Below are 27,508 nucleotides of genomic sequence, written 5' to 3'. Positions count from 1 at the left end.
TTCACCCTCAAAATACAACTCCGCCCTCCAACTCCGCCCTCCAACTCCGCCCTCCAACTCCGCCCTCCAACTCCGCCCTCCAATTCCGCCCTCCAATTCCGCCCTCCAATTCCGCCCTCCAACTCCGCCCTCCAACTCCGCCCTCCAACTCCGCCCTCCAACTCCGCCCTCCAACTCCACCCTCCAACTCCACCCTCCAACTCCACCCTCCAACTCCACCCTCCAACCTCAAACATTACATGTTTGTAATATCAATACATGTAAGTCACATAAATACAACCCATATTGCATTACACATTACATTACATTACATGTTCTGTTCTCCGGTACTGATCTGCTGTTCTTTCACCCCGCCTCCTTCTCTAACTCCCTGTTCTCTTCTCCTCTACTGATCTGCTGTTTTTCTACACTGCCTCTTTCTGTAACTCCCTGCTCTCTTCTCCTGTGCTGATCTGCTATTCTATTCCACCCCGCCTCCTTCTTTAACTCACTGTAGTCTTCTGCTGATATGCTGCTCTCTTCCACCTCGCCTCCTTCTCTAACTCCCTGTTCTCTTTTGCTGTGCTGATCTGATGCTCTCTTCCACCCACCTCCTTCTCTAATTCCCTGTTCTCTTCTATTCTCCCGTACTAATCTACTGCTCTATTACACCGCCTCATTCACTAACTCCCTGTTCTCTTCTCTTCTCCTGTGCCGATCTGCTGTTCTCTTCCATCCGCCTCCTTCTTTAACTCCCTGTTCTCTTCTCCTGTGCTGATCTGCTGCTCTCTTCCACCCCACCTCCTTCTGTAACTCCCTGTTCTCCACTCCTGTGCTGTTCTGCTGTTCTCTTCCACCCACCTCCTTCTTTAACTACCTGTTCTCTTCACCTGTGCTGATCTGCTGCTCTCTAAAGCCCGCCTCCTTCTTTAACTCCCTGTTCTCTTCTCCTGTGCTAATCTGCTGGTATCTTCCACCCGCCACCTTCTGTAACTCCCTGTTCTCTTCTCCTGTGCTAATCTACTGCTCTCTTCCACCCGCATCCTTCTTTAACTCCATGTACTCTTCTCCTGTGATAATCTTTAAGCTATCTTCCATCCGCCTACTTCTCTAACTACCTGTTCTCTTCTCCTGTACTGATCTGCTGTTCTTTCACCCGCCTCCTTCTCTAACTCCCTTTTTTCTTCTCCTGTGCTAAACTGCTGTTATTTCACCCCGCCCCCTTCTCTAACTCGCTGTTCTCTTCTCCTGTGCTAATATGTTGTTCTCGTCCACCCGCTTCCTTACTTAACTCCGTTCTCTTCTCATGTGCTGAACTTCTCCTCTCTTCCACCCACCTCCTTCTTTAACTCCCTGTTCTCTTCTCCTGTGCTGATCTGCTGCTCTCTAAAACCCGCCTCCTTCGTTAACTCCCTGTTCTCTTCACCTGAGCTGATCTGCTGCTCTCACACACCCCGCCTCCTTCTTTAACTCTGTTCTTTTCTCCTGTGCTAATCTGCTGTTCTCTTCCAAGTGCCTCCTTCTTGAACTCCCTCTTCAGCACATGAGAAGAGAAGAGGGAGTTCAAGAAGGATGCGGTGGAAGGGAACAGCAGATCAGCAGGGGAGAAGAGAACAGGGTTTTGGAGAAGGGGAGGGGTGGAAGAGAGCAGCAGATCAGGATGGGAGAACAGAACATGGAGTTAAAGAAGTATGTGGGCGGAAGAGAGCAGCAGATCAGCACATGAGAAGAGATCTGCTGCTCTCTTCCGCCCACCTACTTCTTTAACTCCATGTTCTGTTCTCCCATCCTGATCTGCTGCTCTCTTCCACCCCTCCCCTTCTCCAAAACCCTGTTCTCTTCTCCCCTGCTGATCTGCTGTTCCCTTCCACCGCATCCTTCTTTAACTCCCTGTTCTCTTATAATATGCTGATCTGCTGCTCTCTTCCACATACATCCTTCTGTAACCGCACACACACATACATACAACCGCGCACACACATACAACACACATACAACCACACACAACCACACACATCTATCGCCCTCGATCGATCGCCCTCACTCCAGCTATCTATCGCACAACAACAGCATCACTCAGGGGCACCACAGCATCACCCAGAGGCACCACAGCATCACCGAATGCCACAGCATCACTTGTCGCCACCACAACCTCACTCAGCGCCACCCCCAGCATCAATCTGTGCAACCATTCAACAACAACTGGTTCAAATATGTTCTCTCAATGTTTCAAGCTTTATTACAAATATCACAAAAAGATGTTAATATTTCCCTTCTGTTCTTGGATTTTCGTCACAATAAAATACACTGAACATAATCTTCACACAAGTTATTTACAAAAGTTTAAGCTATTGCCATTATAAATTACAATTACTTTTATTTAAATATTAATTATTAAAAACAAATTAAAAGCCATTGGTATTTGTAATATCAATACATCTAAGTCACGTTAATACAACACATATTGCATTACAAATGCTACAGGTGTCACATTTGCGAAAGTTAAAACTATTGGCATTGTAAATGACAAAGCTATTAATTTCGCTATTTTCAAAACCAGCACATAAATACAAAATGTGTCATTTACAATACCAATAGCTCAAACTTTCCTAATGCGAGACCTATTGCATTGCAAATGCTTGTTTGACTCGTTGACATCTGGTCTCCGGGATTGCCCAGAAATGATCCTCCTCATGTATGCTATCCTTGTGCAACCCCTCAAGTGGCTCGAACTGACAGTTGAAATCCCCTCCCAAAATCACCATGTGTTTATCAGCAATGGTGCCTAAAAAAATAGATAGTTCATCCAGTGTGTGTGACTCCTTATCCAAAGCTGTAGGTCTTGAATATATATTTATAAGGGCTACATAAATCTTTCGTGGGAATTGCAATAGAGACATAGTACATCTTTGGAACCTGTATCTAACTTTTCAACCCTGCATCCTAGATGAACTCCCACCCACATGGTGAGACCTCCGGATGGTCTCCCTTTACCCCCTGATGTAGCTGGAGTACTAAAGGTGGCAAAACCCAGTTTCGAGACCTCCCCTCTAGCCCATGTTTCCTGGAACATGCAGATCTCAAATTGATTATTAAAGGTACCCCATGCGGGGTCCTCTATCTTGCTACTTAATCCTGCTATGTTCCACGATAGAACTCCTATTTTCGGGCAAATGGGGGCTTCAATTTCTGGGGCTCAGAGGAAAGTGGTTGCAGTGTAGCCTCTGTTTTCCTGCTATCACACTCCTGAATGATCCCTGGGGGCAATCGAATTTCTGTAGTGTTATTAAATGCCACAGCATCCTCGTCGTGGATGCAAGCAGGGGAGCCGCACATGCTCCCACTGCCTGTGCCCACCCCGGGAGTGGTACAGGAACTCACATTGCCCACAGCAGTTTGGGTTACAGATTGTATCGAGCATGATTGTGCTTTAGTATTAAATAGGTTTTCCTGTATTCAATCTACACCATCTAAGCAACTATATCTATTTGAAGTAGGTATATTAAAAATAAATTGCCTTTGGCGATGCCGTTCTAAGTATGGCATCTCACAATATTTGGGATCATTTCTCCTACCCTGGTCCAGATGCCTGGTTTCACGATCGTGCAGATTGGGAGGGCAAAAGTAACCCAATGGAAGGATTTGAATACCACTTAGTACTTTTTAAAATTGGGTGGTAACCCAGCTACATTGGCAAACTCAATTCCCCCCAAGGATACTAGACTAGCTTGAGTGTATTCCCGGATTTGCTCTGGACACTCCTCTGATCCCATCTGTAGACTTGCGGTCCCTTGAGTAACTGTACTGGATGCCTTAGGGGCTTTGTTGTAGGGGCAGTTTTTGTCTACAGTTAAATGTCTCAACTTTTTACAGTTGTTACAATAGTCCTCGTTCGGCTCAAAGTTCTTCCCCCTATAGGACTGATTGATGCACATAGGGAGTAGTTTGGGACCCACCCCCTGAACAGGTTTTTGGGGCCCTTTGGAAGACTCAGACTTTTTATCTTGGGGATTCTCACCACCTTTCCACTGGGGAGGTTTGGTAACCACCTTCTTTTGGTCACCCCCGGTGGTTGTCATTGTCACCCTAGTCTTGACCAATGGTCTGCCTTCTTTCCCAATTCTTGGGGAGCAATTAGACCTAGGTCTACCAAATGCTGATGCAACTCTTCATTTGTGCAATTACTCAAAATGTGTTCCTTCATAAACAAATTGTAAAGTCTAGAAAAGTCATGCACATTGTGTCCAGTTAACCAACCATCCAGGGTCTTTACTGAGTAGTCTACAAAATCTATCCAGGATTGGGTCTGGGTTTTGTGAGCCCTCCTGAACCTAATTATGTACTCCTCAGTAGTGAGCCCAAATCTGTCAGAGTTTTCTTCATGAGGTCATAGGAACCTGCCTCTGGCCCAGAGAGGGTCAGAAGCATGTCTTTGCATTTACCAGAGAACAGTTCCCACAGGAGTGCCCCCCCAGAGAGGTTTCTTCAATATTATCATATCACAAGCCCTCTCAAAGGCTGTGAACCACTTGGTGATATCATCACCTCCCTCAAATTTAGGGACAATCCCTTTGGGGTTTTAGGATCATAAGATTGCTTGCTATCCTTATTATTGGTGTTGCTGCCACCAGAGAGGGGGGCTAACCCCATCTCTTTCCTTTCTTTTTCCAGATGCCAGGAGTCTGGACTTTAGATCTAATCTCTTGGCCAACTGTGCTAAAAAGCTGTCATCTTCATTGGAGGTCCTCCCCAATGGGTACTCTGGGGCCTAGCCCACCTGTGTGGTTCCCAGGCTCGCGGAAGTTGACTCCTGGAGCGAAGGGTATGTTGACCCTTACTCTCCTAGAAATGGGGGGGGGGTTAATATTCTCCTCCTCCTCCTCCTCTTCCTTTGACTGGTTGTCACACTGTTCAGAAGGGTGGCCATTTGCATACTCAGCCAGGAGCTCTTGCCCTTGTTTGGTTGGATGCAGGCCTATGACTAGGTTTATAGTTTTGCATAAGGACCTCAATTCCCTGAAATTCAAGTGCAAGTAAGGTGTGAAGTCGAGCTCCTCAACCACCAGGTCCCTGGTGTCATCTTCACTAAGAGCAGGGTTGTTTTGAGACATTCTAACCCTCTACCCTAGCTGAAGTGACTTTTATTTTTCTAAAATCCTAACGGGACTTAAGCAAGGCCCTACCAGATTTTTTGTATTTTGGAAAAACCAATTTCTGAATTCTAAAGGCAATTTATGAGCTCTGTTGTGTGATCAGGTGGTAACCAAGTAGTCCATCAAATGCAAGTTGGTATCCCACCGCTGCCACCAATGTAAGAAAGTGGCTCTATATATACTGGACCAAAGTAAGGTACAGTGTGTATAGAGTCCACAAACCCCAGAGGTGTAACAGAGGTTAAAGTCAGGTCTGACCTTACTCTCGAAAGTGGTAGCTTGGTCAAGCAGTAAGGCTGTACCAGAGGGCAGTGTAAAGCATTTGTTGTACACATTTAGTCAGCAAAGGTTTCACACACTCAAGAACTGAACTTTAAGCCAATTGTTTTTATGTCAAAAAATATAGTTGTTTTATTTTTAGAACCAACAGGTATAAAAATGTACTTTTCTCAATATGAGTACTTGCAGGTAATTACTTTGCAAAGATGCAATAACTTTGTAAACGCAATAGGTACAGTAGTTGCAGTAGGCAACACAATTCTAAACACAATCTTAACATTGAGCTCAATGGGATTTTCTACATAAATGCAGCTGATTCCTTTATAGATTACTTTTGTAACTCTGGGACTGGATCCTGGATTCAGTCCTGGGATCTAAGCTGAAAACAATTTAGTAAAAACATTTTAGTTAATGCAATGATTTTTAAGGAATAAAGAGGTATTTTAAAAGTTGACACGTAGAAACTTTTCAGTGGAAAAACTAGCAATGTTTTCTATGGACGGAAATTCAAGTCACAGGTAAAGTAGGTTCTCTTTACTTTAGTAATCCTGGACTGGACTCCTAGATTCAGTACTGTGGTCTCTACCTCAGACAGGTAAGTATTTGTGTTTCAGTATTTGGTTCGATTTTTAAAGAATATTTGTAATTTTCAAAAGTAGACACTTTGAAGAAATTTCAGAGAAAAACAGTCAATGGTTTCCTACGGGAAAAAATTCAGGTCATCAGTAAGTATAGGTTAAATTACTTTTGTGGTTCAGTACTGTGCTGAAAGGTGCCGTACTGGCTCCTCTCCTGATTCCAGGTGAGTTACTCGGAGTTCGTTACTCGGCGGATTTTAGAGGAATTTTTTAGTGTTTCAAAACTTCACACTTAAAAGATTTTTCGAGTCAAACCAGTCAATGTTATCCTATGGCAGGAAAGTGAGTTATCGATTTCCAGTACTCGACTGATGAGGTTACGGTTCTGGGCATAGACTCGGGGGGGGGGGGGGTGTCTCCCAGGGTCGGAAAGGTACAGTAGGTACACCCTCAGCGGCACATGGGAAGCCTGGTGCAGGGAGGGTAGGCCCAATGCAATCCAATGGAGGGGAGGGGGCCTTCGGTTGGTAGCTGCCAGCAAGCAGGCCACGTGGCTGTGGGAGCTGAGCTCCTGGTCACTTACTCAGGGTAAGTGGGGAAGTAGAGTAGGGTAGTAGTTGCACTTCCAGCGGCACTCGGGCGGCTGGGTGCCGAGTGCTTTTGAGCCGTTGGGCGCCCAATGTTATTCAGTGGAAAAGGCAAACAGGTAACAAAGGCTGCAGACTCGGGGACGGAGATTCTTCAGGTGCCACCACCACTTCGAGAGGTAAGTTGGGATCTTGGAGAAGAGGTGAGTACCCCAAAGGAGGGCACAGGGGGCCGTGGGGCGCCGGGTGCAGGGGTGTCTTTGGGTGTCAGGAAATCTTACCCTCGGCTGGTCGCGGTTGGTGGGGGCCCAGGTTCTGAGGCGGCAGGAGTCGTCTGGATAGTCGAGGAGGGTCTTTGGGCACTGGACTTCGGGTCCCAGTCGCCAGGGGGGGACGTCCTCGTGGTCTTGGATCACTCTGGCACAGGCCGGGCTTGGCGGGTGCAGAGTGGGCTGGATTCGTGGTTCCTGGCTGGCACCAGGGGTGTTGCTGTTGGAGCAGAGCCTCTACTCATGGGAGTCCCAGTCTGTTAGAGGGTCAAGGCAGGCAGGTCCTCCGGGTTGTCCAAGGTTGCTGTCCGCAGGAGTCGCCGGTATTTAGCTGGAGCAGGTCCCAGGGTCGACAGGCCGGTAGGGCTGGGGCCAAGTCAGTTGGTGTCGTCCTGTTGTTAGCAGCTGCACGGTGGGTCTTCATCCTCTTGATCTACTTTCTTCTTTTCATATCGGGATCTAAGGGAGGAAGGTTCAGGAAGCCCCTAAATACTGAATTTAGGGGTGTTACAGGTAGGACATGGGCAGGGACCAATAGGTCCCTGTCTTGGGGTGGGTACACCCCCTAGCCTGCTCCTCTCCTGTGGGAGGGGGGCAGGAACCTAGCTGTGATTGGGCAGGGCTCCCCATCTTCAAGATGGCCGGAGCCCGGGGTCCTGCTTCACCCCGCCTCTCCCACCTGAGGGGTGGGGTTGGCACAGGCTGGCACACCCCCTCCTGACGTAGGGTTTCCCGCCAAACTTCCCACCAGAGTGGGGGTCAGAACCGGTGGGGGCCAGTTGCTCGGTACAGCAAATGGTCTGGAGAAGCTCACAGAGGCGGCAGGCCTTTGAAGCTTCCCCCTGCCCATCCTGGGGGAGGAGACCTAGCACCTCACCCAGGATATGCATTGCTGCAGGCCCAGGAGAGCGCGAGGCTCTCCACCCAGGGGTCCAGCAACATGTCTGCTGTGTGGCAGCCTAGTCAGCCTCTCAGTCCAGTCGTGGAGTGTAGGTTAGGTTTCAGGGGGCATCTCTAAGATGCCCTCTGGTGCATTTTACATTAAATCCCACACTGCCATCAGTGCGGGTTTAATGTGCTGAGAAGTTTGATACCAAACTTCAGTCTTCAGTGAAGCCATCATGGTGCTGTGGAGTTCGTAATGACAACCTTCCAGCGCCATATACTCTTAATGGCAGCACTGCACTTACAGTGCCCAGGAAGGGGTACTGTAGGGGTACAGGGTTCATGCACCTGTACCCTCACCACTGGCATAGGGCACCCAGTTAGAGGGGTGACTGATGTATGCCAGGTCAGTGTTTTGTGGGTATGGCACACAGGGATGTGTACTATGTCGACTCTTTGTTTTGTTCTGCACCCAGACACGCAGCCTGTGTGTGTGTCAGGGCACAGGGCCTCTAAGGGTGGCACAATAAGTGCTGCAGCCCTAAGGGGCATTCTCTGGGCAAGGTGCCCTGGGTACCTAGGGTATCATTTACCAGGGGCTCACATGTGGCCAGAGATGCCAATTGGGTTTAGGCTTCAATGCAGTTTTAGGGAAGGAACACAGGCCCTCTGTCCCTGATTGACAGGAGCCCAGGGCACACTCAGTCAAAGCACATCAGCAATTCAGCAAAAAGTTGGGGCATACCATGCAAGAAAGAGGGCACTTTCTCGCACTGCACCAACTGGGCTTCACAGTCAGTGTGTTGAAATTGCATCTTCAACCTTCCACCACTCAAAACTATCCTGGAGCCACTTTAGATACTCCAAGAGCTCGAGCCTTCCCCAATGGAGCCAGAATTCGTAATGTTCATGCTCTAGTTCTCCAGTTTCAGCCCACTCACTCACTACAAGCTCGAGTGTACATGCAACTGCTTGGAATGATGGCCTCTTACAACTTTATTGTTCCCCATACCAGGCTTCACATGCGTCCCCTTCAGGAATGCTTAGCAAGTCAATGGAACCAATCACAGGGTCTTTTAACCGATCTAGTGTTGGTAAATGGCCGTACCCCTAGCTCCCTGCAGTTGTGGAACCCACAAAATGTATCAAAAGGACTGCCCTTCACTGACCCAGTTACACAGACCATGCTAACAGCAGACGCTTCCCTCACTGTTTCGTGGGCTCATCTCCACCATCACACAGTGCAAGGCTGGTGGAGTCAACAGCAAAAAAACTTTCCACATAAATCATCTAGACCGGCTAGCAATGTTTCTAGCGCTCAAAGCGTTTCAGACTCACCTGCTCAACAAAGCTGTCCAAGTTCGTACCGACAACATGACAGCTACGTATTATATAAAAAAACAGGGTGAAGGGGGGGGGGGGGGCACACTCTCCAACTGTCACACCTGGCTCAAGACATTTGGAAGTGGGCCATTCATCACAAAATCTATCTCCTAGAAGAAACCTCCCAGGAGTAAACAGATTGCCGATCTTCTCAGCAAACTGAGAGAGCAAATCCACGAATGGGAACTTAACCCTCAAGTTCTCCTCCCATACTTACAAAGTTGGGGATTCCCTCAAATAGATCTTTTTGCCACACACCAAAATGCCCAAACTTTGCATCCAGGTATCCACACCCGCTCTCCAAAGGCAATGCACTATGGATGAACTGGTCAGGGATATTTGCGTATTCTTTTCTGCCTCTCCCACTCATTCCATTTGTTGTTCGGAAACTCTGACAAACATCCTTCACACTGATCCTAGTAGCTCCCTCATGGGCCCGTCAACCTTGGTTCACAGCCCTGTTGGAGCTGTCACTAGTTCCACATCAAAAGCTCCACCTCACATCCACGTCACACACAGAGCCATGGAGAAATCAGACCCCCAGATCCCAAACAACTCAACCTCGTGAGATGGCTCCTGAAAGCATAGATTTTGGTTATCTAAATCTCCCACCAGACTGTATGAACATCATCAGAGATGCCAGAAGGCCTACTATAAGAGCCTGTTATGCAGTTAAATAGAAACGTTTTGTTATCTATTGCAATAATATCAATCCTCTTGATGCTTCAATACAAAATATCAGTTGATATCTGTTACACTTCCATTTGTCAGAGTTAGCTTACACTTCTATCCGCCTACATCTTGCTGCAATAGCTGCGTATCTACAAAATAGGCAACACGTATCTCTCTTTAGAGTGCCAGTAATCAAAGCTTTAATGGAAGGACTTAAAAAGGGTTATCCCACCAAGACTTCCACCTGCCTCAGTGTGGAATCTCAACATAGTCCTCCCACATTTATTGAGCCTCCCTTTTGAACCCATACATAAATGTGAACAGCAATTTCTGCCCTGGAAAATCGCTTTCCTCATTGCAATTACTTTACTGAGGAGAGTGGGACTACAGGGACTAACCATAGAAGAACCTTTTTTCGAACTTCACAGATACAGTGTTTGTTCGTACCAACCCCAAGTTTCAACCTAAGGTACCTTCTGCCTTTCACATCAATCAATCGGTTGAGTTACCCGTATTCTTTCATCAGCCAGATTCAGTGGCAGAACGAGTTCTACACACCTTAGATGTTAGAAGAGTCCTTTTAGATCACATGGAAAGAACAGTCATTTAGTAAAACTAAACAACTTTTTGTTACTTTTGCTCCACCTCACAAGGACAATCCCATATCCAAGTCATGTATTGCCAGATAAGATTGTTAAATGCATTCAAACATGTTATGCAAAAGAAAGGAACTTTAACAATACCCCCTAGAGCACATTCCACTCGCAAAAAAGGGGCTACAATGGCTTTCTTAGTAAACATCCCTAGTTGACATTTGTAAGGCTGCAACATGGTCTACACCACACACATTCGCCAAGTACTATTGTGTAGATGTTTTAGCGCGACAACAAGCTAATGTGGGCCAAGCAGTACTCTTTCAGATAACTGCAACAGCTACAGGTTAACCACTGCTTTATGGAACACTGCTGTATAGTCTATGCAAAGCATGTGATCTACAGCTCGCATGCCTCGAACTGATAATGTTACTTACCCAGTAAGCGTCTGTTCTTGGCATGTAGAGCTGTAGATTCACATGTGCCCACCCGTGTCCCCGGGTACCTATACCTGTTGCAGCTCTCTCTCTCTCTTACTTTATATACATGCGCATTGACATCTCCATTCTACCTTTATTAACTCCATTCTCTCACACTACGGGAAAACAATCTAACAATGGAGTCGGTGCCCATGCACATTATCACCGAAAGGAGAAGTCACCTACCTCTTGACTGGAAATACTTCTTCGAAGAAAAACAACATGCAAACATCCGGACCCAACACTAGATGGCAGAAGTATGCAAAGCATGTGAATCTAAAACTCTGCATGCCAAGAACAGATGCTTACTGGGTAAGTAACATTATTTTTGTGGTAGCAGGATGGTCAACACCAGTCAGCCAGCACACTAGAGGCTAGTAGGTTTTCATGGTTGTTAGAACTGGCTATTTCTGGTAGGCTAAGGCTGACGCCAAAGCCAGGCAGAAACCACCATTCTAGTCAGGGCAAGGAAGTCACACGCCAAGATAACCCCTGCTCAACCCCTTGGTAGCTTGGCACGAGCAGTCAGGCTAAACTCGGAGGCAATGTGTAAAGCATTTGCGCCAGCGCACAACAGCAACAGCATACTAGGCACACCACAAAAGGAACTCCACACAAGGTTATATGAAAATAACTTTTGTATCGTCAAAACATATCAGATAGAAATCACACATGTACATTGTGCCAACTGGCACGGGCAACATTCATAAGGGATTATGTACAGGACAGGGCCACATGGGCCACTGTCGGAATCAACACTTTGTAGATATAGAAATAGCACTTATAGAACTTAGAATAAGTATAGCAAAAAGAATAACAGTTGTAAATCACATCCAGTAACTACTGGGGACAGGTAAGTACCACCTACGCAACCCTAAACACCTTAGGAGACTGTCACGCAGGGGACCAGGACCTCACTAGGACCACCTGTACTAAAAAGAACAACCTCCTAAGTAACACACAGCATTTTAGGGGTCTGGGAAAGAACACATGATGCATAAAACACATTCAGAGGAGTAGTAAAAGAAAACCACCTAATGTATGAACCTACACATTCAGTGGTGTTAAGAATAAAGCACATGATGCAATAAAAATACATTCAAAGGTACCATAACAATACAGTAGCGCAAAAGTCACATGATGTCTAAAAACATTCAGAGGTGCAGGAATAACACATGTAGGAAATCACATTCAGAGGTGCACTAACCACACAATTGCGCAAACCCTACATAAGCCACCACCTGTGGCAGTCCCTAGGCCAACTGGCCTTGTTGGGGCAAAGATGCCCTGGGTCCAAATGTCAGGGCGTGCTGCCATGCAGCGCCAGTCCAAGCACAAGCCTAAACGTAGCAGGTGCCCACTACTTGCTGGGCACCTGGGAACATACCAGACCTAAACGGTGCAGCTGCCCACTAATTGCTGGGCAGCTGGGAATCAAAGAAACTGCGACAGGGTCCTCACTGACCCTTGGGCGCAAACTGCACCCACGCTGGAGCCCCACAAGCTCTGAAGACACACGTTGGAGCCACACAGGCTCTTAAAAACAAACATGGCCCCTCTGAGCCACACAGGCTCTCTAAACAATGATGCCCTCACGTTGCAGCCTCTCAGGGCTCTAAATTGCAAATGCCCTTGAGGAGCTTTGTGGGCTCTAGCCAACGTTGGGGCGACGCACTGCCATCCAGGGCCGCCCTAAATGCACCATAGTTAAATATGCCCCTACGAGCCGCCCTGGGCTCGCAAAACAAGATGAGGCCCCTTGAGCCTCTCTGGGTTCGCAAAACACGTTGGGGCGACCCACTGCCAACCGGGGCCGCCCTTGAAGCCCTCGTGGCTTCCTACTGATAATGAGCGCGAGCTCGCGCTACTGGGGGGGGGGGGCGGACACCGACAATGTGTCCCGGCGCCCCTCCCTTGCTCCTGTCCCACTCACCGATCGGTCAGACGATCGGCGGTTCTCCTCCTCGGGGCTCTCCCTCCATTCGGGGAGCCTCGCGGTGGGGGCAGGCACCGGCAATGTGCCTCGCGCCCCCTCCGCTCGTTTCTGCAGGCCGCTCCTCTCGCTGCAGGGCTCCCTCCGCTCACGGGAGCCCTGCAGACCAGCCGCCATCACTCTTCCTCCTTCCCCGGGCCGGCAGCCAATCACAGCGCGGCCCGGGGAAACTTCACCAGGCAATCCCGGACCGGCCAACCAATGGCAGCGCGGCCCAGGGGGACGAGCCCCCAACAGCGGGCCAATCCTAGCGCGGCCCCTTCGGTGCTTCGTCCCGGGCAGCGGCGGTGATCTTCGAAGGCAGAAGCAGCAAATGCCGGGTGGGCACCGGCCTAAAAAATAAAGCGCTCCCAGCGCTCGGCAAGTCCTCGGCCTCGCTGGTCATGCCGGGTGGGCACCGGCCTCTGCAACCAAAGCGCTCCCAAGCGCCAACGGGCAATCCACGGCGCTCCCAGCGCTAGCAACCAGACAGAGCGCTCCCAGGCGCTCAGGGAGACCCACAGCGCTAGAAATACGAATCAAGCGCTCCCAAGCGCCAGCAGGCAGCAAAGAGGGTTCAATAAAAATAAAGCGCTCTCTGCAGGGAAATGCAGCTTCTCCATGCTGCAAAGGTCCCAGAGCTTCCCAGGGGGCAAAGCCAAGTCCCCCCATCAGCCCAGGCAGGGCAGAGGGGTCCCCCAGGAGTCCAGGAAAGGCCATCAGGTGTCCAGGGGCTGGGCAGGGCTCAGGGATTCCCCTGAGCCCAAGCAGCAGCACGCCCCTGGCAGATTCAAGTCAGAAACAAGAACATTTTGGAAGGGGACACAGCCCCTTCTTATACACAGAAAAGTCTTTGAAGTCTCAGTGTGAGAACCAGCTAGACTGGTTTAGAGGGAAGTCCCTTCAGTATCAGGGACAGAGGTGACAGTCGCCCAGCGGGGGGGGTGGAGCCAGCGTTGTGGCAGGCAGGCACAGCCCTTCACTATCAGGTGCTAATCTCCTCCCACTTCCCTGGCAGCAGATGCTGCCTTTCATCCACGGGCTGACTCAGACAACCATCTGGGGGCTCTGCAGCCCCTGTCACACTCAGACCAGACAGTCAATCCACAAGCAGGCCCAGGCACTCCTGGGCCAGGCTCACCAGCCAATCACGGGCCAGCAGTCTCACTGCACAAATATGCCCACTTCTAAAAGTGGCACTTCTAGACTAGACACAACCATGCCGCATACACCATTCTGCAGCATTCATTCTCCCGAGTTCGCACATATCAAAGTCGACCCTGCACTCCCCACACATCAGGAACTACCATGGGCATACATATTCCCCATTCATTCCTATGGGAGGGCAGGTTACTCACCACACATACACAGAGAGCACACGCACTTTACACTGTGCCACAGTGAAAAAGTGCGCAGAGGCCTAAAATCACCAACCCAGGTTCCAGAAACAGGCTAGGAAAAAGCAAAAAAAAGTCTCGGGGTGAACCTGCCAAAAGGGCCAGGTCCAACAATGGTGCACCTCTAAGTTGTCCCCGCTGGGTGTGTGCAATAATAAATCCACTATTGCCATCAGTCTGGATTTATTAAGACAAGGTGTTTGATACCAAACGCCATAGGTTTTAGTAAAGCCATCAAGTAGCTGGGGGAAGTCATAATGGCCAGTGCCCAGCACAGTTGCTTAATACGTCTTACCTGTTCACTTGTGATATTTAGGCTTTGACTTCAACATCACAGGGGTATATTTGGTCATGTAGATATTCCCACACATGTACTACAGTGCACGTTGCCTTAGTGATGTAAGGCTTGCTGTACGGGTGGCTTACCTATACTGCATGCATTTTCTGCAGGCATGGCACACAGGTATATATACCATGTTGTGTTTTCACTTTTATCTGCACTGTAGGAAGCTGCCTCTGTAAATGTACAGAGAAAGTCCGGAGAGCCTCCCAGAAGTGTGCAGGGCTCAATGTCTACCCAAAGTGCTCTATTAATGGTAGTGTGGGCAAGCAGCCTTAGGCCTAACACAGAGGAGTGTGAGACATTTATCGCACATTTATTTGATTTATTTTATTCACAAATAAGTGACGACTCAAAAAGAACACCCACACCAGTTTTATAACAAATTACTTTGAGTTATATTTTAAGATCAATATCTAAGCACAACGGCAAGTATGTTTTTCAGGGAAAATGCTTTAGCATTTTATAAGTCGACACTCAGTGCAATTTTCTAAGATTTCTATGTTATCCTATGGAGGAAGCTATAATGTGGTTATACAGGTAAGTATGCAACTTGTAGTTCCAGTCTTCAGGACCAAAGGTCAGCAAGAGGCAAGGGTCAGCTGAGTACCAAAACTGCACTCCAAGCGGCACAGGGCTGGCATGGTGCAGCGTTCGAAATCTGAGTTTGGCCCATTGCATTTCAAAGAAGACTGGGGGTGCTCGAAGCCATGCTGCTTGCAGGTAGGTAAATCGGTTGCAGGGGATTAAGCTTTGGGGGATAGAGCAAGCACAGGGGGGCACAAAGCAGTACCAGACATACACCTGTGTGGAGAGTGCAAATACAGCGTTGGGCGCCCAATGCTCTCCACTGGAGAACTTGCTCCTGACAAACAGGCTGCAGGCGTCGCACTGGAGGTTGCAGGAGGGAGACCAGTGACAGCTGATGTAAGTAGGATGTAGGAGTCGTATGGGCACCGTTTGTTCAGCTCACCTAGGCCCAGGGGCTTTGCGTGTAGTGGTGCCTTTAGATGTCAAAGTTTTCTTGTTGGTCGCGGTCAGGCGAAGCCTCTAGATTCGAGCAGCAGGTGGCATCCTGGAGTCCAGGAGGGATCGGTCAATTCTGGATTTTAGGTCCGGATCGCTGGGGAACCTGTGCTGGATCGGTGGGCCACCTGGACACAGGCCCGAGGTGTCGGGTACAAAGTTGGCAGAACTCGCGGATGCGGAGGGCACCGGAATCTTATGTGTAGGTTTTTTGGGGAGAGAGCCGCTATCCTCAGTGGTCTCAGGTCTTTGTCAAATGACAGACAGGCTTCCTCAGGTTCTGGTAGTTACTGGCTGCAAGACAGGTGTTGTCTTCTTTGCAGGGTCTTTGAAGCTGGAAACAGGCTTGTAGGGCTGTGGCCAAGTCAGTAGTCGTCATCAGGCTTCGCTGCATGGCGTCTACTCCGTCCTGGAACTAGTTTACAATGTCTGGGGGAACCGCCTACATACTAAATTTAGGGGCATTTTTAGGGGAGTAGCAGTCCAGGCCAATGAGCACCTTACCTGGGGTGACTACACCCTTAATTATGCCACCCTCCTGAGGGAGTGGGTCCTTGACCTAGCCCTGATTGAAGTGGTCTCCCAATCTTAAAGATGGCGGGGACTGAAAGATGTGCTAAACCCCGCCTCCCTCAATTTAGGGATGGAGTTGTCAGAGGTGGGCACACCTCCTATTCTTTCAAGTTTTCCTGACTGTTTTCCCACCCAAAGTGGGGCTGTAATCTGGGAGCTGCCATCTCCTGCTAGTAGCAGAGGCTCGGGGTTGCATTATAAAGACGGCTGGCCTTTGAAGGTTCCCTCTCCAGCACTATGCCTATCCTGGGGAGGAGGTCTGACACCTCATCCCAGGCTTTGCATTGTTTCTGGTCTCTGAGAGCAGAGGCTCTCCAACCAGGGGTCCAGAAACATGTCTGGTGGTGACAAGCCGCCTCCAGCCAGTCTGTGGCCACACCAGGGTTGGTAGGTTTCCAGGGGGCAACTCTTCGGTGCCATCAGGGGACATCATTCAATAAATCCCACACTTTCATCAGTGTGGGTTTACTCAAAGGAGTACTCAAAGGAGTAGTTGGGTATCAAAAACTCCTGGGTTCAGAGAAGCCATCATGATGGTGGGGAAAGTTCTTTGTCGAGTTTCCAGCCCATGTACTCTCTCAGGCTTCCCTGGCACTTAGAATATCTAAGAATGACCTTAAATAGTGTATGGGGAATATCTGTTCATGCAGATATGCCCACACCTGTGGTATAGTGCACCCTTCCTTAGGGCTCGAAGGCCTGCCAGAGGGATGACTTATCTATACTATAAGCAGTGCTAGTTGGCATGGCACACAGGCTATGTACTATTTCGACATAGTTTTGTTTGCACCAGCCATTGAAGCTGCATTGGGAGTTTGCATGGCCTAGGTGAGTAGTTCCTAGGGGACCCTCTTCAGTCCCAGTGCCCTAGGTACCCAGGTACCATTTACTAGGGACTTACAGGGGGCCTGAAGGGCCAATTGTAGAACAGTTTTAGGGAAAAACACGGGTACTGGAAAACAGGACAGTAGAGACCCAGTACTCTACAGTCAAAGTTGCATCAAAAGCCAGGCAAAAAGTGTGTAGGGGCACTGCACAATGTTCTCACATCCCTTAGGGTTGCACTATATATGCTGCAGCCCTTAGGGACCCTCTTTAGTGCTCATGCCCTGGATACTCGAGGTACCATTTACTAGGGACTTACAGGTGTGTTAAAGGTATGGCCGATTGGTGGAACAATTGTACAGTTTTTAAGGAAAGATGTCCTGCACTGGAGACCTGGATAGCAGGAACCCAGTACACTTCTCTCACAATTGCCTTATGTACCAGGCAAAGCTGGTGGTGACAATGTAAAAAAAGGGGTACTTTCCTACAATACCCAGCTGACCAGTCATAACTGGACCTGAACTAGTCTTTGCTGTGGACCTTTGCCTGGTACCCTGAGATTCTTCAAGTGCCCTCTGCTACGGTTTTGGGGACCATAGAAGTTTACTCCTGTGGTTGATTGAGCTGTAAATTAAAGTTTGGAAACTATGAAAAAGGTATCCCCCAGAGTGGCAGAGGGACGTGTGGTGGAAAGGTATCTGACGGACAGTCCCATGGCATTGGATTGAATTTCAGCTTTGCACCCTTCAAGGCTTCAAGCCGCACCGGAAAGAAAAAGCAATACCGATTCTGCATTGTCCCATTGTCCAGGGCTCCATCTGGACCAGACTGCTTCTAGTATTCGCTCTTCAGTTCCACAGCAGAGGCTGCGAGTACAGCAGAGGCTGCGAGTTCAGCAGCGGGCCAATCAAGAAGAATTTTTCATCTCAAAGTGAAACAGCCTTGTGTTCGAGGCATATGAGCTGCGGATCGTACAATTTGCGTTACATCGCCACCTGGTGTTGGGCTCGGATGATTGCAGGTTGTTGTCTTCTTGGAGAAGTCTTTGTAGTCACGAGATAGGTGACTCCTTGGACAATACTGCGCATGGGCATCGGCTCCATCCTTAGATTGTTTTTTTTCCGCCACTGGGTTTGGATGAAAGTTTCTCTGCTCCAGCTAGAAAAAACACTTTTCAGCAACTTCGCAGTGCAAAAACGTCCTAAACAACTTTCGACATAGAGTAATATAACTTTCGACGTCATCTGCTCCATTCCGGTCATCGACGCGGGCCGTTGGGCCTACCGAAGCCGTGCGGCCTACACCTCATGGACAGAACTCCGTTCAAAAGATGCCCGAAATGTCGAGCAAAGTTTCCACATAGCGATCAGCACGAGGTCTGCAACCTCTGTCTATTGCCGGAACACGACGAGTCGACCTGCACAGCTTGTTCCTCCTTCCGATCGAAGAAAACTATCCGGGATCGGAGGGCCTGTCGACACGAAATGAGGAGATCAGCCCCCGCACCGGAAGATATCTGCGACGACTAAGTTCCACTCGTCCTCGAAGAAGATTCACCTGATCTCCAGATCGTATCAGAGGCAGACGACTCAGATTACTCCCTTCCATGGGGTCAGCGTGTGAGTACTACTGCCCCTGCACCACATACACTGCCCAAACCGAAGGCAAAGGTCAGCACTCCGCCCAAAGGGCCCAGTCGAGACCGAATACCTGATTCTAAGGCCCCGCCGTCCGGCCCGGCTCCGAAGAAAGTAACTAAGCCTTCCGGTGCTTCGACACCAAGCATGCCACATGTGCCGATTACAACTATTCCCTCGGCAACAAGACCCAAAGATCCTTCAACACCGAAGCCAAAAGACCCTTCGGCACCGAAGCCTAAAGACGTACCGGCACCGAAACCAAAAACTGCACCGGTGCCAAAACCGAAAGAAGCACCGGCTCTGATGCCGTCGTTTTCTAAACATAAAGATGCGAAGCCAGCTTCCGCACTCAAAACACCCTCTTCAGTGCCAAAGCCCTCGGGTCCTGATTCCGAGGCTCCTAAACCCTCGACCACGCCTACCAAGCCAAAAACAACACCTTCGGCACCGAACACTTTGCCACAGGGCGTTAGAACACTTCCCAAGGCTAAAGAAACAAGACAACCTCTGTTGGAGCCGAAAAATGGACGCCTAAAAAGGTTGTAGATGAAGAAGAACTTTTTACACCAAATCCTCGACAAAAGAAGATCTACATAAACCCAAAGACAGGTCATGTAGGTGCTATATATATATAGAAGAGACCAGCAGATACACCACCCACACCTGTGGTTCCTGCAAAGAAAAAGGACTGTGCAACCTCTCCTATGCACCCTCCCTCTCCTATACCTCCTTCCTCTCCTGTTCCTCCTCACATTTCACCACAAATTTCTCCTGTACATTCTCCAGTATCATCACATTCACCTCAGCATACTGATGATGAATACGATATAGGGGGAGGGGAGGGTATACAAGGACCTGATGCATACCCTGTAGATGAGGGTAAATGTGATTTTTCAGACCCCAAAATGTACCATGGGATACTCAAAACCCACAAAATGTGCCTGCCATTTCTGATCCACAGTCATACCCATCCAAACCTTCCCTTCCGGAAGATAATATTGGTTTTAGTCATCTCTTAAACAGAGCTGCTGTTTACCATGGAGTACCAATGCATTCTGACGACATTGAAGATTTTCTCCTAGATACATTTGAACAGTCACAAAGATCTGCTCAATTTCTTCCTATGATTAAGGGAGTCATTAAGCATGCTCCAGAAATATTCAAGGATCCTGTACGCACTAGGATATTAAACCCAAGAATAGAGAAGAAATATAGGCCTGCACCCGCAGATCCAGTCTACATTAAAGGACACCTACCACTAGATTCATTGGTTGTGGCAAATGCTAGGAAAAGGGCAAACTCTCAAACTTCTGGTGAAGCGCCCCCACCTGACAAGGAATCCAAGGTTATTGATGCATCAGGTAAAAGAGTAGCTGCACAAGCTACAAATATTTGGCGTATAGCAAATACACAAGCTCTCCTATCTCGCTATGACAGGGCTCATTATGATCAGCTAGAAAAACTACTTGAGCACCTGCCAGACCAGTATAAAGATCAGGCAAAAGACCTTATACAGGAAGGCAAATTAATTTCCAATGCCTCTATAATATGTGCACTAGATGTCGCAGACACAGCATCTAGAGCTGTAAATACCAGTGTCGTACTCAGGAGACATGCATGGTTACGCATTTCAGGGTTCAAACAAGAAGTACAAACCACTATTTTGAACCAACCATTTAATCAGAACCAATTATTTGGCCCAGAAGTAGACACTACACTTGAAAAGATGAAAAAAGACACTGACACTGCCAAGTCTATGGTGGCTTTACAGTCCACACAAGCTAGAGGCTCCTTTCATCGCTCCTTCTATAGAGGAGGCTCCAAACAAACTGGGGCAGATACGACAACATCTTTCAAGTCACACACACAAACATCCTCTAACAAGGGATATTTTAGAGGAGGATACAGAGGCAACAATAGTAAAGGAAGAGGTCGTGGTAACCACACAATCGATCCTCTTCCACACCAAAACATTGACTTCCCTCTGCTCCCCCAACAGCATTCCACTCCTGTAGGGGGCAGATTAACACAGTTCCTGCCTGTCTGGAACTCCATCACAACAGACAAGTGGGTAAGACAGATTATCCAACATGGCTACTGCCTAGAACTTACAGCAACCCCTCCGCAAATACCTCCCAAGCAGCGTCCAATGTCCACAGACCATCTGACTCTGCTTCAACAAGAAGTTCTATCACTTCTACAAAAAGATGCTATTCAACTAGTTCCTTTAGAGGAGCAAGGAACAGGGGTTTATTCGCTGTGCTTTCTAATTCCCAAGAAGGACGGGACACTCAGACCGAATCTCGACCTCAGGCCCCTCAACCAGTACATTCAGTCAGATCATTTTCACATGATCACTCTGCAACAAGTGCTCCCACTACTGCAACAAGGCGATTTCCTTTCAACACTAGACCTAAAGGACGCCTACTTTCACATTCCTATACATCCTGCTTACAGGAAGTATCGAAGGTTTGTAATACAAGGACAACACTATCAGTTCAAAGTCATTCCGTTTGGCGTAACAACAGCGCCACGTGTGTTCACGAAGTGCTTAGCAGTGGTAGCAGCACATCTCAGAAGACAGCAGATACATGTCTTCCCTTATCTGGACGATTGGCTCATAAAAGCCAAGTCATTCAATCAATGTGTCCAACACACACATCAAACAATTCAAACATTGCACAACTTGGGGTTCACGATCAATTACACCAAGTCGCACCTGCAGCCTTTTCATATACACCAGTATCTAGGGGCTACAATAAACATGTCTACAGCTCTAGCATATCCCAGTCCAGCCAGGGTACAGAGCATTCAAGCCTTAGTCGCAACTTTTCAACACCAACAGTCTCTCCAAGCCAGGGTGTTCATGAGACTAATAGGTATGATGGCATCTTGCATCTTCATAGTACCACACGCAAGATTGCAGATGCGCCCATTACAAGAATGCCTAGCACAACAATGGAACCAGGCTCAAGGTCAACTAACAGACCTGGTGTTGGTGGACAGCCGCACACATCGCTCTCTGCAGTGGTGGAACACCAAAAATTTGACAAGAGGGCGGCCGTTCCTCGAGCCTTTTCCACAAGTAGTGCTTAAGACAGACGCATCCCTCACAGGATGGGGAGCCAATCTCTTACATCATACCACTCAAGGTCAATGGAACAATCAACAAAAACTGTTCCATATCAACCATCTAGAGCTGCTAGCAATATTCTTAGCACTCAAGACGTTCCAAATTCAAGTACAAAATAAAGCTGTCTTAATCCGGACGGACAATATGACAGCCATGTACTATATACAAAAACAAGGGGACACACTCTCTCTGCAACTGTCCCAGCTTGCACAGAACATTTGGAGATGGGCTATTCCTCAAAACGTACATCTGCTAGCAGAACAACTTCCAGGAGTTCACAATCAGATAGCAGATCTGTTAAGTCGACAGTCACAACAGATTCACGAATGGGAACTACATCCACAAGTTCTTCAACCATTCTTCCAAATGTGTGGGCATCCACACATAGATCTGTTTGCCACCCACGAAAATGCAAAATGCCCAACCTTCGCCACCAGGTTTCCACACCTACAGTCCGAAGGCAATGCGATATGGATGAATTGGTCAGGCATATTTGTGTACGCTTTTCCGCCTCTCCCACTCAATCCATTAGTAGTGCACAAGCTCAGACAACAGTCTCTCAAATTGATACTAGTAGCTCCCACATGGGCACGCCAGCCGTGGTTCACCACACTACTAGACCTCTCTCTGGTTCCACATCAAAAGTTACAGCTCACACCTTCCCTGTTAACACAGAACCATGGAGAACTCAGACACCCAGACCCACACCAACTAAATTTGGCGATCTGGCTTCTGAAGTCTTACAGTTTGGTTATCTAAACATACCACCAGACTGTATGAACATCATTAAAGAGGCTAGAAAACCCACTACTAGAGCGTGTTATGCCGCTAAATGGAAAAGATTCGCAATATATTGCAAAAATAATCACATTGATCCACTAGATGCTTCCATCCAAAATATCATTTGTTACCTTTTACACCTACAAAGGTCTAATTTGGCTTATTCTTCCATACGCTTGCATCTTGCAGCAATTGCAGCCTATTTGCAAAACAGGCAACATCTATCTCTTTTCAAAGTACCTGCAGTTAAAGCATTCATGGAAGGATTAAAACGAATAATCCCATCCGGGTTGCCACCTTCTCCTGTATGGAACCTGAACATTGTCTTTACAAGACTCATGGGACCCCCTTTCGAGCCTCTACATAAATGTGAACTGCAATTCCTAACATGTAAAACAGCTTTCCTTGTTGCCATTACTTCTCTCAGAAGAGTAAGTGAAATGCAAGCTTTCACTATACAAGAACCATTTTTTTCAAATACATCCTAATAAAGTGGTTCTTAGACCTAATCCAAAATTTCTTCCAAAGGTCATCACTCCTTTTCACCTAAACCAATCTGTAGAGTTACCTGTGTTTTTCCAAAACCCAGACTCTGTAGCAGAAAGGGCTTTACACACATTAGATGTTAAAAGAGCTCTGTTATACTATATAGATAGGACTAAATCCTTTAGAAAGACAAAACAATTGTTTGTATCTTTCTCTCCTCCACACAAAGGCAACCCCGTCTCTAAAGGTGGGATTGCAAGGTGGATTGTAAAGTGTATACAAATATGCTATCAAAAAGCTAAACGTACACTAACAGTTGCTCCAAGAACGCACTCCACTCTCAAACTAGGAGCATCTATGGCTTTCTTAGGAAACATACCACTAGAGGACATATGCAAGGCAGCAACATGGTCTACACCACACATTTTTACTAAACACTATTGTGTTGATGTGCAAGCCAGGCAGCAAGCTGCAGTAGGCCAAGCTGTCCTTAGAGCACTCTTTCAAACCACTGCAACGGATACAAGCGACCACCGCTAGGGGAGACACTGCTGCACAATCGATGCAAAGTGTACGATCTGCAGCTCATATGCCTCGAACGGAAAATGCTACTTACCAGTATGCTTCTGTTCTTGGCATGTAGAGCTGCAGAGTCGTACATGCCCTCCCGCCTGCCCGGGACTTGTATCCGTTCCAGTTTTTGCACACGCATGGACATCCTTTTTTCTTTACTTCTACTAACTCCATCATTTCCCATCGCGAAAAACAATCTAAGGATGGAGCCGATGCCCATGCGCAGTATTGTCCAAGGGAGGAGTTACCTATCTCGTGACTACAAAGACTTCTCCAAGAAGACAACGACCTGCAATCATCCAAGCCCAACACCAGGTGGCGATCTAATGCAAAGTGTACGACTCTGCAGCTCTATATGCCAAGAACAGATGCATAGTGGTAAGTAGCATTTTCCTTTGCTTTTGGAATTAAAAACGTTTTTGAACTTTTCTGATTTCCGGACTTTCAATGGGACCAATGCACTTGTTGCATTTGACAAGAGCTCTATTATAGTTGGAGTCAAATCGCGCCTATGCCTTCTACATTTCTTAGACTATCATTGGTACTATTTTAACTAAAATCTTTTAAAATTCATATTTCAGGTATGCATTATTGGATATTTGTCTTTTTGGTGGGACTTTTGGTTATACAAATGTTCTCTTTATTTTAAAATAGGTTGTTGAATTTGATTGTGTTGTGTGACATTCTACCTTGTATTCACTGCTTAAATAATTTACAGACTCCCTTTGATTCAAACCTGACTGGTTCATGTCACTTTACCATGGATTTAACATAGGTTTATTTAGTTTTAATTTATGTGACACCTAGAAGGTGGTTGCTTATCTTTTGAGATGGACACTTGTCCACCCCTAATAATAATTCTCTTTTGTAAAGGACACTCCCTGGCTTTGTGGCTATTGCATGGTGCAGTATTAAAAGTCTGATTGGTAGTTAATTTTGCCTTCCCTTTCTATTTCAGGAGCCCTACAGTCGCTTGCCACCACCCTCCCAGCCCCATCCCAGTTTGGATGACCTCCACCGACGCCGGAAAGAGATAATGGCCCAGCTAGAGGAGAGGAAGGTCATCTCCCCACCTCCTTTTGCCCCATCACCAACATTGCCTCACCCCTTCCACCCTGATGAGGTATTTTAATTCATCTGTTTCTCTTTGATCTGTCTGAGATTTGTTTTCATGACTTTTCTGGTTGTTTACATCAGTCATTCCGTTCTTACCATCATACTTCAGTCCGTCCCTTCTCCATACAATAGGTGAACTTGTGCAAAATACCTCTTTTATCATATATGTGCAATTAACACTCATAATCGCTTTGAAAATATAAATTACCGAGTTGGCTGAACCCAGATGTGCCTGTGGTCTGTAGGTTACACACTTGCCTGGCATAGTTGCATGAAATCGCCCATCTTTGGTACGCCATCCCTTTCAACTTGCGCCTTTCGTCCTCCCTTTTTCTTGCCAGTGACCTGAATTTGAACTTCTGTGGTCCATTTCACTGCAATACTTTGTCACCTCAAATCTTTCCATTTCTTTCTTCATAGAGGTGTATGCCACAGCAGAAATGTCTTAAACATTTTGTAGCATTTTCTTTATATGTCATAGTCCAGATATTTTCAGTTTGTGTAATCATACAGTTTATAACTCCATATATTGTCAGCCATGCGCCAAGTCTCCTCTGGCATTTATATCTGAAAACAAAGCAGGACGATTAGTGAAAGGCATTTCTAGATTGAATATATAAAACTATAGCCTAGCTACTACTTGGCAATGAGTTTTTTTCCCTCCTGAAGGCCCTTTGCGTTATCTTGGATATATCAAATGGAAACTACAACTTATGTTTTTTTTGTTGTTTTTATTTTACCACTAATAATTTCCATTTTAATAAAAACAAATACAGCTGCAAAGCAATTTTTTGCATAACATGGTCAAAATACGTTGAATTTGCCAGCTACATGTCGGTAAAAACGTAAAGTTTTATTTAAAAAAGAAAGACAAACAACCAAACAGTAATGAAATCAAAACACACTGCCACTATCCATGTTTAGTTGACGAGGTAAAAAAAACGTATTAAAAACATTGTAGGGTACATAGCCCTTTCCTTTTAATCTGTGTTATATGCAAGAACTAGTGTGATTATAACTTGTGTTTATGTAAAGAAAGACAAAAGTAATATTCATTTCAACTACACAGGATTCAGTGAACTAATTGTTTAGTCAAAATCGAATGAGTAGTACTAAAACACAGTGAAGCAGTTAAGTGAGCATATATCCAACATGACTGAATTACCTTGAATTTCAAAGTTCATCTACAAGACCAGCTCAGAGCAAGGTTGATAAGGAAGTGGAAGTAAAGGAAATATCGGATGGCGAAATAAAATGCAATAATTAGTTTGTCACACACTGTCACTTAGGCACCCATCTTCCACGTTTTTAAGTAGCCTGAATTAAATAGCCTAGCCTATAATGCACTGATGTCTACTATGAGACCAAGTTGATGTTTATATATTTTGTTTTTACAATAATACAGTTCCAAGTAGATGTTGGAGCAATTACCATAAAGTGAATGAACGTGACATAATAGTCCATTTACAGCATCTAGAAATGCAGAAAGTTCATATAAATATAATGGCATCATAAAAGCAGATGCCCATGGAGAACAGTAGAGCGGTTTCATATGCAAATTAGTACAAGGATATGCAGCTAGTCCTTAAACGTTAGTTTACAAATTGGCAAATTTCTCCCACTCATCTAAAGGGCCTCCTTACAAACACATCCTTAGACCATCAAGATGTTAAATAGATGTAGGAAGCTGGCTTGTTATATAGTGTTAAAAAATGAGGTACACTATATAGAAAGTCCAGACAACGTTATTGACTTACAGGGATTACATTAATTACAAATGCTCTCTCATGTGGTAGTGTGAGTGAGCTGTTTAGGCTTATCGGGGGTAGTATAAAGCATTTGTTATACACACACAGTCAATAAATGAGACACACACTCAAGAAACTCTAGACCAATTTAGAAAAATAGAATTTCTGACACCAAGAACTTCGTAATCGGGTAATTTCTTTAGACGTTATCAAATTTGACAGTAGAAAATGACAGCTGTCGGATTTGAGGCATGAGCCTCGAAAGCTGTCATGTTATCCTAATGGAGAAACATTCACTGCTTAGGGTAATTTGCAAACAACCTACAGGACTGTCTTCTGGACTTAAGGTGTGTAGGGTCCTAGGTCCTAGAAACAGAGTTCAGTTTTACCTGCTCTGGGATGTCCGTGTGCAGAGAATGCTTTCTGTTGTGGGAGCCTTTGACGCTACACACTGTAGTGAATGGGAAAAAATTCCGTAAGAAAGAGACTACAAGTGGGTGCTGGGGGGCAAGTCTGGAAGAGCCCAAAGGGGGACTCCTCTCTTGGGGGTCATTGGGCCACAGAGACACTGTTGGTTTCAATGGACTTGGGTTAGAGGGCCCGGGTGCATTGGTGTTTTGTCCGGCAGCTCATAGAATTCTCTGCACCTGCAGAAGAGAGACGAAATACATCAAAAAGACATCTGGTGTGGAGTTGGCCTCTGGTGGAGTCACTTGACATGCAGGCCGGATTTGGTGGTAGTGGTGCTAGAAGTGTACACTAAACAAGCCTTTGTGTTTGTAACAAGCTCCAGTACCTTGGGTATTGGTGTAGGTCAATTCCTAGTGGTCCTGGCATAAGTGGTGGGGAGACGGATCTGACCCACTGGAACACAGCAACCTCTTCCTGGGTGGCTGCTGCATCTGTGGATCCGGTGGTCATCAGATTGGTGTACCAGAGGTTGCGGTCGGTGGCTGCCGGGAAGTAGCTTCTTCACTTCAAGAGAGATGCTGCCTGGTTGGCGAAGTGCTGACTGCCTTCCGCGGCTTTTGAAACTAGCACA

At 46.9% G+C, this 27,508-nt stretch overlaps 1 protein-coding gene across 12 annotated transcripts in view; it reads left to right on the top strand.

Annotated features, from left to right (window-relative positions):
* Window positions 1–27,508, top strand: part of RC3H1 (ring finger and CCCH-type domains 1) — an 885,277-nt gene that overhangs the window by 500,691 nt on the left and 357,078 nt on the right. For all 12 annotated transcript variants that reach the window (XM_078641742.1, XM_078641721.1, XM_078641675.1 and 9 more), the window contains one exon: window positions 24,561–24,725. In XM_078641742.1, the coding sequence (XP_078497868.1) occupies window positions 24,561–24,725 (165 nt within the window). The remainder of the gene's footprint in view (window positions 1–24,560; window positions 24,726–27,508) is intronic.

This window comes from Lissotriton helveticus, chromosome 1_1, assembly GCF_964261635.1.
Source record: "Lissotriton helveticus chromosome 1_1, aLisHel1.1, whole genome shotgun sequence".
Classification (NCBI taxonomy): Eukaryota; Metazoa; Chordata; class Amphibia; order Caudata; family Salamandridae; genus Lissotriton; species Lissotriton helveticus.
The sequence above is the reverse complement of the archived record's forward strand: the minus strand, read 5'-3'. Positions and strand labels throughout refer to the sequence as shown.